Consider the following 12,955-nt stretch of genomic DNA (forward strand, 5'->3'; position numbering starts at 1 on the left):
CCCCCCCCCCCCGGAAACAGCCTCATCACTGGTACATCGCCCAGTGTCTGGCTTTGATAACATTTGTAACTACCCAAGCTCACCGCTAGGAGATATTGTCCTCTTTGGGCTTTCCCTTTTGGACTTACCCTCGAGGTTTTTAAAACACGTCTACTAGGGGGAGGTTTCCACACCCTTAAAGGGTGTTCCGTTCTCCTCCCCAACCGATGTGAGATCTTACACGTAAAGAAATTGGGGTTCAAATGAACGACATCTGCGTCTTATTTGTTATTCGTTCGAACATGTCACAAATGTTACCCGTTCTCTCAGGCTCACATATTTCAATTTAGTTCCTATCTCTGTGACGCTTGTATTGGGACGGGTGTCCAAAAATGATATCCGGTTGGACTCGGTTTACGTCCTACAAAACTCTCGTAACCTACTCACCGACATCTTCTAGTTTTCGTGTTTCTGAATACATGCCATCTGCTAATTTTGCTGGTTCATTTATGCACAAACGTCACTATTTCTGCAGGTTCTCAAGACAAAGGATTACCTCCATGTAGAACAGGAAAGACCCTTTGACAACATTAGTATAAAGCCAAGAATAAATCTCATGAAATCAAATTTCTGATTTACTTTAGGAAAAGGCAGAGATACACAGCTGGAGGAAAACCCGAAAACCCGAAAACCCGAAAATCAAAACCCAAATACCAAAATGGCTCCGGTAGGTGTTAGTTCGGCCGATGCTCCACTCGGGACGTCAATATATAGCTGTTCCCATCATCAGAAACTCCTCTACTCTACCCAACACAATAATCTTTTGTTTGTTACTATTATTTATATATAATTGCTCTGTTCAAGCTAGACGTTTTATGTAAGCGGTAATTGGCCAGTGAGTCTAACCGTGCGATCGAGTCAGGTCGGGTCGAGTCCAGTGGGGACGGTCGTGTATTAATGTGTTTATTGTACCATCTTTTGTATTATGACACAGATACTCATGTATATATTATCTGTAAAAATAGTCTCCTGTTATTGAAGATGCTGATTTGTTTATTAGATATCACATATGGACTATGCTTCAAAAGTTTTGGACTGTAAATATGAGAAATATAGCCTTTGGAAGTAGAGCGGTGTGCTCGGGAAAGTACCGCACGAGATCAATCAAATATCTCCGACAGGTCTTGGAAGCTACATCTGTCTTTTGTTTCTCTTTATATGTATATGCTTTAGCCCTGACGGTCGAATTTTTTAATATTGAAAGAGGCGACTGTGGTAGAGACAACAGCAAAAGCACTAGTCCCCGTTGACCATCCGTACCGTTACTATAATTGCTAATAGAATAGATCCATGGGGTTGAGTTTATGAAGGAGCCGCTTTGGCTGACCCGAGGTTAAGAAAACTACGCTACATGTATGTCATGACCGATTTGCCATGGACTAAAATATTTGTAAACTTGTAATTATAGAAAAATCATGGTTGAAATCAGGTTTAACGACTAAAGTGAGCGTAGTAGACACGGTCAATTGTACACGAGTCCTTTACTTTTACCTAAAAAAATGTTAAACATAGGACGAGTCTTTGCAAATGTTTAGTAAGTGATTACATTATTAGGGTCGGAAAAACATTTACGTACAATACATCATGACAGGTAAAACCTAGTTTTCGTGACGGTTCATTAGGCACTAATGTTTTCCATTGGTTTTCGATGAACGTGTATTAGCCCATAATTACGCCCATAGAGATATTAACAAATTCGTCCAACGGGTTCAAAATAAATATCATACATATACCTCGGTTATTTTTTTAGGTAATTTAGAAATTAAGTATTTTTTTTAAAATATATCTACTTTAAAATTAAATATTATTTAGTCTATTTCAATAAATTAAAAAAAATACCATTTATGCTTTTATTTTTTATTTTTAATATCGACATATTGTTAATTTGAAATAAGAAATATTATATATATACATACATAAATATATATATATATATATATATATATATATATATATATATATATATATATATATATAATAAATGTAGATAAACAAAAAGAAGTGGGTCCCACAAAAGGGTCCCACAAAATTATGAGGAAAAAAATATTATAAATTAAATCTAAAATTTATATTTTAAATTGATACTTTTAGAACTCGAAAATAGAGCGTAAAATTTGGTTTTTTTAAGGTTAATTTTGACTTTTTAATATTATAATTATTAAATAAATAAATATATAATATATCAATTAAGGTCGTTAGTGAATAGTCAACGGCCGTTCATTACTTGCTTAGTCAACTTTTGCACTAATCGGTAATAACAATAAAACGAGAGTTCAACACTTTCTCTTCTGGAAAAATCGGCAGCCGATTTCCTGAAATTCGCTCACTGGTTCATACCAGTAACCGATTCTTCCTTCGATTTTGTAGCGATGGCGGAAGTGGAGAACAAGCAAGTGATATTCAAAGGCTACATTGATGGAGTTCCACAAGTGACGGATTTCGAACTCAAAGTTGGGAGGATTAAGCTCGAGGCTCCCAATGGATCCGGCCATTTTCTCGTCAAGAATCTCTTCCTTTCTTGCGATCCTTATATGCGAGGCCGTATGCGCGATTTCCACGGTTCTTACATTCCCCCTTTTGTTCCTGGCCAGGTACTGTTCTTCTCTGTGATTTGTTTTCTGTTTCTTGTGTTGGTTTTCTCTGTAAGGAGTAGAGGTTTGTTACATCCTTCGATTTTGGTTTCGGATTCATAACATACTGGATAACGCGGTTTGATTTCTGGATTTCTTCTACTTTCCTTGTCGGCGGGCTACAATGTATGTTATGAATCGTTGATCAGAAGTACCGTAATTGATTGGATTGGATGGATTTAGGGGTTTGTTGATGTCATGGTTAGTGTTAATCGAATGGATCCACTCCCAGTATACATTTGTTGGATGATGAAAGTCCCACATCGGCTAATTTAGAGAATGATCATGGGTTTATAAACAAAAAATACTCTCTTATGAGGTCTTTTGGAGAAGCCCAAAGCAAAGCCATGAGAGCTTATGCTCAAAGTGGACAAGTGGACAATATCATACCATGGTGGGGGTCTGTTCGTCTAACATGGTATCATAGTCATGCCCTAAACTTAGTCGTACCAATATAGATTGGTAAATCCTCAAATATCGAACAAAGGACTCCAAAAGAAAAGGAGTCAAGCCTCCTCAAAGGCAGTAAAAAATGATTAAGACTCCAAAGGAGTCAAGCCTTACTTTGTTCGAGGGTAATTTAGGGAATGGTCATGGGTTTATAAACAAAGAATACTCTCTCCGTTAGTTGGAGGCCTTTTGAGGAAGTCCAAAGCAAAGCCAGCCATGAGAGCTAATGCTCAAAGTGGACAATATCATACCATTGTGGATAATAAACTTTCATCTTAGAACTTTCATCCAAGAGAATATTAGAAAAAATTTATGGTACCATGTTAGGCCAAACTCAAACAAATTTATGTTTCGTCTTAGAACTATTTGATTTTGAAAATTAAACTTATAAGTACTACTTTTACCGATAATTTCTTTGTTTTGTTATATAATTTCTATGAATGATTTAAAAAAAATGAGCCCAATTTCATAAACTAAAACAAAGTTTCTAAAAACTTGTTTTTACTTTTGAATCATTTCTGAAGAAAAGGTGAAAACCACTCGTGAGAAAACAAGCATAAATTTTAGAAACAAAAAGGAAAAAACAAAATCGTTATCAAACAAGGTTTTAAGTGTTGAGGATTGTCGGGAGGGAGTCCCACATTGGCTAATTTAGGGAATGATCGTGGGTTTATAAGTAAGGAATACATCTTATTGGTATGAGGCCTTTTGGGGAAGCCCAAAGCAAAGCTATGAGAGCTTATGCTCAAAGTGGACAATATCATACTACCGTTGTGGAGAGTCGTGATTCCCAACATTAAGTTTGCTCATATTTCATTTCGATGGAGAAGATAATGGTCATGAAGTGGTTGAAACTTCTGTATCCACCAGTAAGTATTCGAAGAGTAATGCAGATTAAGTTTACATCATGTAAGGTAGCGATGGTGTAAGCTAAGGTGACTCTTGTCTTCATCTCTTTATTCACGACCTTCGCATACATATATTTAATGAGGGATATGCCATGGGCATCCTTTTTTCGCCCCAAACTTTATGTTTATGGCAACAATGGCAATGCCAAGGTGAATAGAGGCGAGGGTGAGGGAAACTCAAAGAGGTAGTTCTCTCCCTCCCTTTTGAACTTTGAAAAAGGAGAAAACACTTCGATGGTGTAAGCTAAGGTGACTCTTGTCTTCATCTCTTTATTCACGACCTTCGCATACATATATTTAATGAGGGATATGCCATGGGCATCCTTTTTTCGCCCCAAACTTTATGTTTATGGCAACAATGGCAATGCCAAGGTGAATAGAGGCGAGGGTGAGGGAAACTCAAAGAGGTAGTTCTCTCCCTCCCTTTTGAACTTTGAAAAAGGAGAAAACACTTCGATGGTGTAAGCTAAGGTGACTCTTGTCTTCATCTCTTTATTCACGACCTTCGCATACATATATTTAATGAGGGATATGCCATGGGCATCCTTTTTTCGCCCCAAACTTTATGTTTATGGCAACAATGGCAATGCCAAGGTGAATAGAGGCGAGGGTGAGGGAAACTCAAAGAGGTAGTTCTCTCCCTCCCTTTTGAACTTTGAAAAAGGAGAAAACACTTCGATGGTGTAAGCTAAGGTGACTCTTGTCTTCATCTCTTTATTCACGACCTTCGCATACATATATTTAATGAGGGATATGCCATGGGCATCCTTTTTTCGCCCCAAACTTTATGTTTATGGCAACAATGGCAATGCCAAGGTGAATAGAGGCGAGGGTGAGGGAAACTCAAAGAGGTAGTTCTCTCCCTCCCTTTTGAACTTTGAAAAAGGAGAAAACACTTCGATGGTGTAAGCTAAGGTGACTCTTGTCTTCATCTCTTTATTCACGACCTTCGCATACATATATTTAATGAGGGATATGCCATGGGCATCCTTTTTTCGCCCCAAACTTTATGTTTATGGCAACAATGGCAATGCCAAGGTGAATAGAGGCGAGGGTGAGGGAAACTCAAAGAGGTAGTTCTCTCCCTCCCTTTTGAACTTTGAAAAAGGAGAAAACACTTCGATGGTGTAAGCTAAGGTGACTCTTGTCTTCATCTCTTTATTCACGACCTTCGCATACATATATTTAATGAGGGATATGCCATGGGCATCCTTTTTTCGCCCCAAACTTTATGTTTATGGCAACAATGGCAATGCCAAGGTGAATAGAGGCGAGGGTGAGGGAAACTCAAAGAGGTAGTTCTCTCCCTCCCTTTTGAACTTTGAAAAAGGAGAAAACACTTCGATGGTGTAAGCTAAGGTGACTCTTGTCTTCATCTCTTTATTCACGACCTTCGCATACATATATTTAATGAGGGATATGCCATGGGCATCCTTTTTTCGCCCCAAACTTTATGTTTATGGCAACAATGGCAATGCCAAGGTGAATAGAGGCGAGGGTGAGGGAAACTCAAAGAGGTAGTTCTCTCCCTCCCTTTTGAACTTTGAAAAAGGAGAAAACACTTCGATGGTGTAAGCTAAGGTGACTCTTGTCTTCATCTCTTTATTCACGACCTTCGCATACATATATTTAATGAGGGATATGCCATGGGCATCCTTTTTTCGCCCCAAACTTTATGTTTATGGCAACAATGGCAATGCCAAGGTGAATAGAGGCGAGGGTGAGGGAAACTCAAAGAGGTAGTTCTCTCCCTCCCTTTTGAACTTTGAAAAAGGAGAAAATACTCTAAGAATATCCTTGGCATGGAAGAAACAAAGAAGTTTACTTTCAAATTCAAGTTTGTTTTTATTGCAAGGAGACAGTTTATAGTGTATGTATGACGAGTAATATGAGATTGTGTTTTGGTAATATGTTCCTTACTTCACGTGTTATCTTGTGAAGCCAATTGAAGGCTTTGGGGTTGCTGAAGTTGTGGACTCTGATGACTCCAATTTCAAGCCTGGTGACATTGTTTCTGGCTTTACACGTTGGGAGGATTACAGCTTAATTAATCAGGGAAGTTTTCAGCTGAGAAAAGTTCAGCCAGACGATTTCCCTCTCTCATTTCATGTTGGTCTTCTTGGTATGTTTTCTTCCTCAGTGGAAATAAATAGCTCTTTTTTTCATGGTCTTAAACTCCATTAGTTGTTTCTATTGATATTGCTATTAGTGGCTATATTCCACCTTACCAGACTGATGTTATGGGGGTCATCTTCCAAAATCCTACGTGAAAGGGAATTCTTGTGAAGTTGACTACCAGGATCAGTTTTTTACACATTTGTTCTGTGCCATGTACAAAAACTATCATAATTAGGCTCACGATTTAGTCACCTAAGTTAATCATTTGTTACTAAGCTTGTGATCTTAATTCAAATATATGAGGGTAACAATGGTCGAGGATTGTTGGGAGAGGAGTCCTACATCGGTTAATTAAGGGGTTGATCATGGGTTTATAAGTAAGGAATACATCTTCATTGATATCACCCTCCACGAGAGCTTATGCTCAAAGTGGATAACATCATACCATTGTAGAGGTTCGTGGTTCCTAACAAGAACATGCTAATTTTGGATTAAGCAAATGAAAGGCGCGTCGTTGTGTAGTCAAATATAGCTTTATTGGTCTTAACAGAAAAACTCGATATTCAAACATGACTCCTTCCATTCTTACAATAGTTGTAATTTCCACTTTGTTTAAGATGATCTTGAAACTACGGAAATTTACACAGGCATGCCTGGATTTACTGCTTATGCGGGATTCTTTGAGGTTTGCTCCCCGAAACAAGGCGATTATGTATTTGTCTCCGCGGCATCTGGAGCAGTTGGTCAACTCGTTGGCCAACTTGCGAAGTTGCATGGTTGCTATGTTGTAGGAAGTGCTGGAACAAAGCAAAAGGTAAAATCTCTTTGATACCCTGTGGAGGGGGAAACATTTTAATCATCAATTTTCATTTCAAGAACTCAAGACAACATATATTGCCAGGAAATATTAGGGTATTAGAAGATCACATTAATCATTAGGTTTGAGGAGTTCATCTGGTAGATTTTGGAAAATGGTTTTGGGGGAGTTCAAAGCATCTTGGATGTTTAGGACCCATGCAATTTTCTTTGATACTGCAATTTATTTTCGGCCTTGTTCATTACTGATCATTTCAATGATCATCTTAGGTTGATATTCTGAAGAGCAAGCTTGGATTTGACGAAGCTTTCAACTATAAAGAAGAGTCAAACTTGGATGCAACTTTGAAAAGGTGAGCAAGCAACGAGTTCTATGATGATATAAATTTGATAAATCATCAGCGCCGATCTGATGAAAAACAAATTATTTGCAATTATTTAGTTATTTGTTAGTTATCTCAGCATTAGGAAAAGGTACAGAAAAACTATTGTGCACACTGAATTATTCAAGATAGCTCTTGTGAGTAATAGGTTTAGAAGAACGGCAAAATCTGAGACTCCAGTCCGGTCAATCGTGCTTGTCAGCTCGAATCACCCTTTGATCTCTTTCTTCGATAGGACGGTCCGGCTCTCCACATGGTTATATTTGCCTTGGTTTTTTCAATGAAACGAAACACTTCTTTGTCTTTATCATTTGTAAGGCTTAGGGACGTAATTTCTTAATAGTCAGCTCCGTGATAAAGAAAAAAAGTCTTAAAATCATTGTGTTCTCCGAGTGGAAAGTTGAATCCCACAACCTTGGAGGTATCTCCAAACATCTTAAGCCCTTACCACGAGAACCACCCTCGAGGGATCATAGATGTTAAGGATTATTGAGAGGGGTAGTCTCACATTGGCTAAGTAAGAGGAAGATCATGGATTTATAAGCAAGGAACACAATCTCCATTGGTACGAGGCCTTTCGGACAAACCAAAAGCAAAGCCACGAGAGCTTATACTCAAAGTGGATAATATCATGTCATTGTGGAGGGTCGTGTTTCCTAACAAATAAGACTTACACAAACTCATATCTCATTTGCAGGTACTTTCCCGAAGGCGTAGACATATATTTTGACAATGTTGGCGGGGACATGCTTGATGCTGCACTATGCAACATGAGGGTTCATGGTAGGATTGCTGTCTGTGGGGTGATATCTCAGACCAGCATCTCCAATCCAAAAGGAATCACCAATCTGTGGAATCTCATAACGAAGCGTGTGAACATGAAGGGATTTCTACAAAGCGACTACTTGGACTTATTTCCCCGTTTCTACGACGAGGTTAGTAACTACTACAAGCAGGGAAAGATTGTTTACGTTGAAGATTTGAAGGAAGGCTTGGAAAATGCTCCAGCTGCCTTTGTAGGACTTTTCTCTGGAGATAACTTAGGCAAACAAGTAGTTCGTGTAGTCCATGAATGATTTTCGCCATCGGTCGTTGCATTGCATGAACTTACAGCATTTAACAGAATTTGTAGCTTCTTAAAACTTAGATTCATATTATTCCTGAATTCTGTAAAGCATGACAGGACTGAATTCTTGCTTCTGGGCATTCTTATACTATTCATGGTTGAAATATTTGTTCTCCTGATGAACAATACTCATCGACCGTTGCATGAACTTACAGCATTTAATAGAATTTGTGGCCTTCTTAAGCTTAGATCATATGATTCCTGAGTTCTGTAAAGCATGACATGGCTGAATTACTGTTTCTGGGCATTCTTAAGTTCATTGCTGAAATAGTTGTTCTCCTTATGAACAAAATTCATCGATCGTTGCATGAACTTACCGCATTTAACATAATTTGTAGCTTGTTAAGCCTAGATTCATATGGTTTCTGAATTTTGTAAAGCATGACATGACTAAATTCCTATATCTGGGCGTTCTTAAGTTGTTCATTGTTGAAATATTTGTTCTCCTTATAAACAAAACTTATTCATATGGTTTCTGAATTTTGCAAAGTGGGCGTTCTTAAGTTGTTCATTGTTGAAATATTTGTTCTCCTTATGAACAAAACTCGTCAGTCGTTGCTTGAACTTGCAACATTTAACAGAATTTGTAGCTTCTTAAGCTTAGATTCATATGATTATTGAATTCTGCAAAGCATGACATTGTTGAATTCCTGTTTCTTGACATTCTTAAGCTGTCATTGTTGAAATATTTGTTCTCTTGATGAACAAAACTCATCGGTTATTGCATGAACTTACAACATTTAACAAAATTTGTAGCTTCTTAAGCTTAAATTCATATGATTCCTAAATTCTATAAAGCTTGACATAGCTGAATTCCTATTTCTAGGCATTCTTAAGTTGTTTCATATTTGTTCTCCTGATGAACAAAACTAATTGGTCGATGCATGAACTTACAACATTTAATAGAATTTGTAGCTTCTTAAACTTAGATTTATATGATTCTTGAATTCGGTAAATCTGTCATGGTTGAATCCATATTTCTGGGCATTCTTAAGCTGTTCATTGTTGAAATATTTGTTCTTCTGATGAACAAAATGTTGTGCGCCGTGAGCGGAACAAATGTATTCACAACACCAATGAACGGAATTACACAAAGAGACACTAAGATATTTACGTAGTTCGGAGAGAAGAAGTTCCTCTACATCCACGGGTAGCAACCAATCACTTGTAAATCACTTATAAACCAAGTGTTACAAGTGAATACCTCACTATCACACTATAAAGACTCTCACCCATATGTCACCCAACGAATACATTGTGACTCTCAAAATATTCCCAAATCCCGATATCAAATTCTAATACCAGTTCCCAATATATAACTAAACCTTGGTACGACTAAATCAAATCCAAAAACAAAATCAAATCTAATCCAAATAACCAAATCAAATCAAAACTTATGACAATTTACAACACAAAATTCATTGGTCGTTGCATGAACTTACAACATTTAAGAGAATTTGTAGCTTCTTAAGTTTAGATTCATATGATTCTTGAATTCGGTAAAACATAATATTGTTGAATTCCTGTTTCTTGGCATTCTTAAGTTGTTCATTGTTGAATTATTTGTTCTCCTACTGAACAAAACTCATCGGTCATTGCATGAACTTACAACATTTAACAAAATTTGTAGCTTCTTCTTAAGCTTAGATTCATATGATTCCTAAATTCTATAAAACATGACATGACTGAATTCCTGTTTCTGGGCACTCTTAAGTTGTTCAGTGTTGAAACATTTGTTCTCTTGATGAACAAAACTAATTGGTCGTTGCATGAACTTACAGCATTTAATAGAATTTGTAGCTTCTTAAGCTTAGTTTCATATGATTCCTGAATTCAATAAAGTATGACGTGGTTGAATTTCCTATCTCTATATATTCGTGAGCGGTTCATTGTTGAAATATTTCTTCGAACAAAAGTATGGTTTCTTCGGTAAGTGTTGCAGATTTGAAGCATTGTTATTGATCATCACTCACTCATAAGCAAAAGAGCAGCTTCCTGCTCACTAAAATATATGTTTTATTCTTTAAGCTTTGTCTAAAAATTTGGTTTGAAAATAATATAACTGGTTGATGATGAAAGTCACGCATTGGCTAATTTAGGGAATAACGTGGGTTTATAAACAAATAATACTCTCTCCATTGGTTTGAGACCTTTTGGGGAAGCCCAAAGCAAAGACATGAGTGCTTATGCTCAAAGTGGACAATATCATACCATTGTGAAGAGCCGTGTTCGTCTAACATAACTAAAATTATTTTGGTTGTGTTTGGAGAAGGAGAAGGAGACAACTAAAACCATTTCATTAAATAATCGGCAATTATCCCATAATATATCAAAAAATAAAATATTTTATGAACCTAAATATTATTATTATTTTTTATTTATTTTTTTATTTTAAAGATTCAAATCTCTAATTTTTATTAAAGATATAATAAAAAATGATATTATTACGTGTTTATACTTAAAAAAATAGCATATCCCACGTAATTATAAATAAATAAATTATAATCTTAATGATACGTCAAATCAAATTATAATTTTAATGACGGTGGTTCGTGGAAATCCAACCATCCATGTGGTGCCACCATCTACATTAACTCTCATTATTGACTAAGACTAAAATTTAACGTCAATCAAGCGCGTCATCTTTAACCTTTACAGACTCGCAGGGTATTGGACACATATGATGAGAAGATAGTAACGGTTAAAGTTAACATTCCTAGAATGCGACGTGGCATACCTGGAGGCCCTAAAATATGCATGGAAAAGAGGGTCGGAGTGTAACAGCCCAAGTACACCGCTAGCACATATTGTCCTCTTTGAGCTTTTCATTTCGAGCTTTCCGTCAAGGCTTTAGGCTTTAAAACACGTCTACTAAGGGAAGGTCTCCACACCCTTATAAAGAGTGTTTTATTCTCCTCCCCAATCAGTGTGGGACATCACAATCCCACCCCTTTAGGGGCCCAGCATCCTCGCTAGCACTCGTTCCTTTCTCCAATCGACGTGGGACCTTCACCAAATCCATCACCAATGTGGGACATCACAATTCACCCCCTTTGGGGCCCATCGTCCTCACTGACACTCGTTCCTTTCTCCAAATCGACGTGGGACCCCACTTAATCTACCCCCCATTGGGGCTAGCATCCTTACTGGCACACCAACTTGTGTCTACCCCCTTCGCCAAATCGATGTGGACCCCACTAAATCCACCCCCCATTGGAGCAAGCATCCTTACTGGCACACCGTCTTGTGTCTACCCCTTTTAGGAACAGTGGGAAGGCTGACACATCGTCTAATGTCTAACTCTGATTCCATTTGTAACAGCAAAGAGTGTTTTGTTCTCATCTCCAACCAATATGGGACATGACACAGATTATCCAAAAAAAAGAAAAAAAAAAAACTGAGGTGACACCGACATTTAATAACCTAATAAAAAAAAATTAATAGCTTTTTAAAATTAAAAATTTTATTAACTATAGAAATTTCATTATCTAGGCTTGTAAATTTCTTTTTTTAGTTAGCCTAATAAATAAATAAATAAACTACAATAAAAAATAAATATATATAAAATCGATGATATATTTTAATGAGTATAAATATTAAATATCTTAAATTTAAATGTCTATTTTAAATAGGTTTAAATATGCAATATTTAATGGCGGGGATAATATCTGTATTTACTTTTTAATTTTCTTCTAATTAACCAAAATTAAAGAAAAATCATTAAAAATGGTAAAAAAAAAATTAATATAGTGGATTTTTTCCCCATATTATAACCAAATAAAAATAAAAATTATATAATAAGATTTTTTTTTTGCTAATTTTTTTCTTTTATTTTTTATTTTTATAGATGATCATTAAATTTACATTAATTTAAAATTCACAATTATTTTTTTCTTAATTATTGATGAAAATTTGCGGCTATATTTCAGGAAAAAAATTACTTAATATATATTTTTTAATTTAATTAGATAATAAATATATCAAAACCATATCAGTTTTTTAAACTCTATGTGAAATATATCAATGAAAAAAATCATTTAAATTATTAGATTTATTATAAAAAAATTAATTAATTAAATGTTTATACTTATTTTAATAATAAATTAAAGGAATTAAAAAAAATCACTTTAATTAAAAAGAAATGAATGAGGAATTTTTCTCTCATTTCTTCTAAAAAAATAATTAATTAAGATCTTAATAAATTTTTATATTAAATAGTTAAAATAATGAAAAATTATTACTAGTTATAATTTTATTAACTCAAAATTGCATATTCATATTATTAATTAATTACAAATATAAATATAATTAAATAAATTGATTAAATTATATGCTTACATGAATTTAATATTAAATATTTGGCGAAATTAATAAAAAAAAAATACCATTGAATTCTTTTTTTTTTATTGACATTTGTTTTATTAATTTATCCAAAATATTTAAATCAAGAAAAAATATTTTTAATTTAAAAAAAAAAAAAAAAAA

General features: G+C 35.4%; 2 protein-coding genes across 4 annotated transcripts in view; both read left to right on the forward strand.

Moving 5' to 3' along the window:
- Positions 1–1,016, forward strand: part of LOC111443996 (sister chromatid cohesion 1 protein 4-like) — an 11,251-nt gene extending 10,235 nt beyond the window's left edge. For all 3 annotated transcript variants that reach the window (XM_023081887.1, XM_023081886.1, XM_023081888.1), the window contains exon 16: positions 515–1,016. In XM_023081887.1, coding sequence (XP_022937655.1) covers positions 515–613 — 99 coding nt within the window. In that variant the 3' untranslated portion in view covers positions 614–1,016. The remainder of the gene's footprint in view (positions 1–514) is intronic.
- A 1,231-nt stretch (positions 1,017–2,247) lies between these two features.
- On the forward strand, positions 2,248–8,624 carry LOC111444180 (2-alkenal reductase (NADP(+)-dependent)). Its single transcript, XM_023082175.1, has 6 exons — positions 2,248–2,290; positions 2,407–2,630; positions 5,969–6,149; positions 6,793–6,959; positions 7,232–7,314; positions 8,042–8,624. Exons 2-6 carry the CDS (start codon positions 2,409–2,411, stop codon positions 8,418–8,420), a joined length of 1,032 nt encoding a protein of 343 aa, XP_022937943.1. The 5' UTR covers positions 2,248–2,290; positions 2,407–2,408; the 3' UTR covers positions 8,421–8,624.
- Positions 8,625–12,955: the final 4,331 nt, after the last annotated feature.

Source organism: Cucurbita moschata, unplaced genomic scaffold, assembly GCF_002738365.1.
Source record: "Cucurbita moschata cultivar Rifu unplaced genomic scaffold, Cmos_1.0 Cmo_Scf00006, whole genome shotgun sequence".
In the NCBI taxonomy this organism is placed as follows: domain Eukaryota; kingdom Viridiplantae; phylum Streptophyta; class Magnoliopsida; order Cucurbitales; family Cucurbitaceae; genus Cucurbita; species Cucurbita moschata.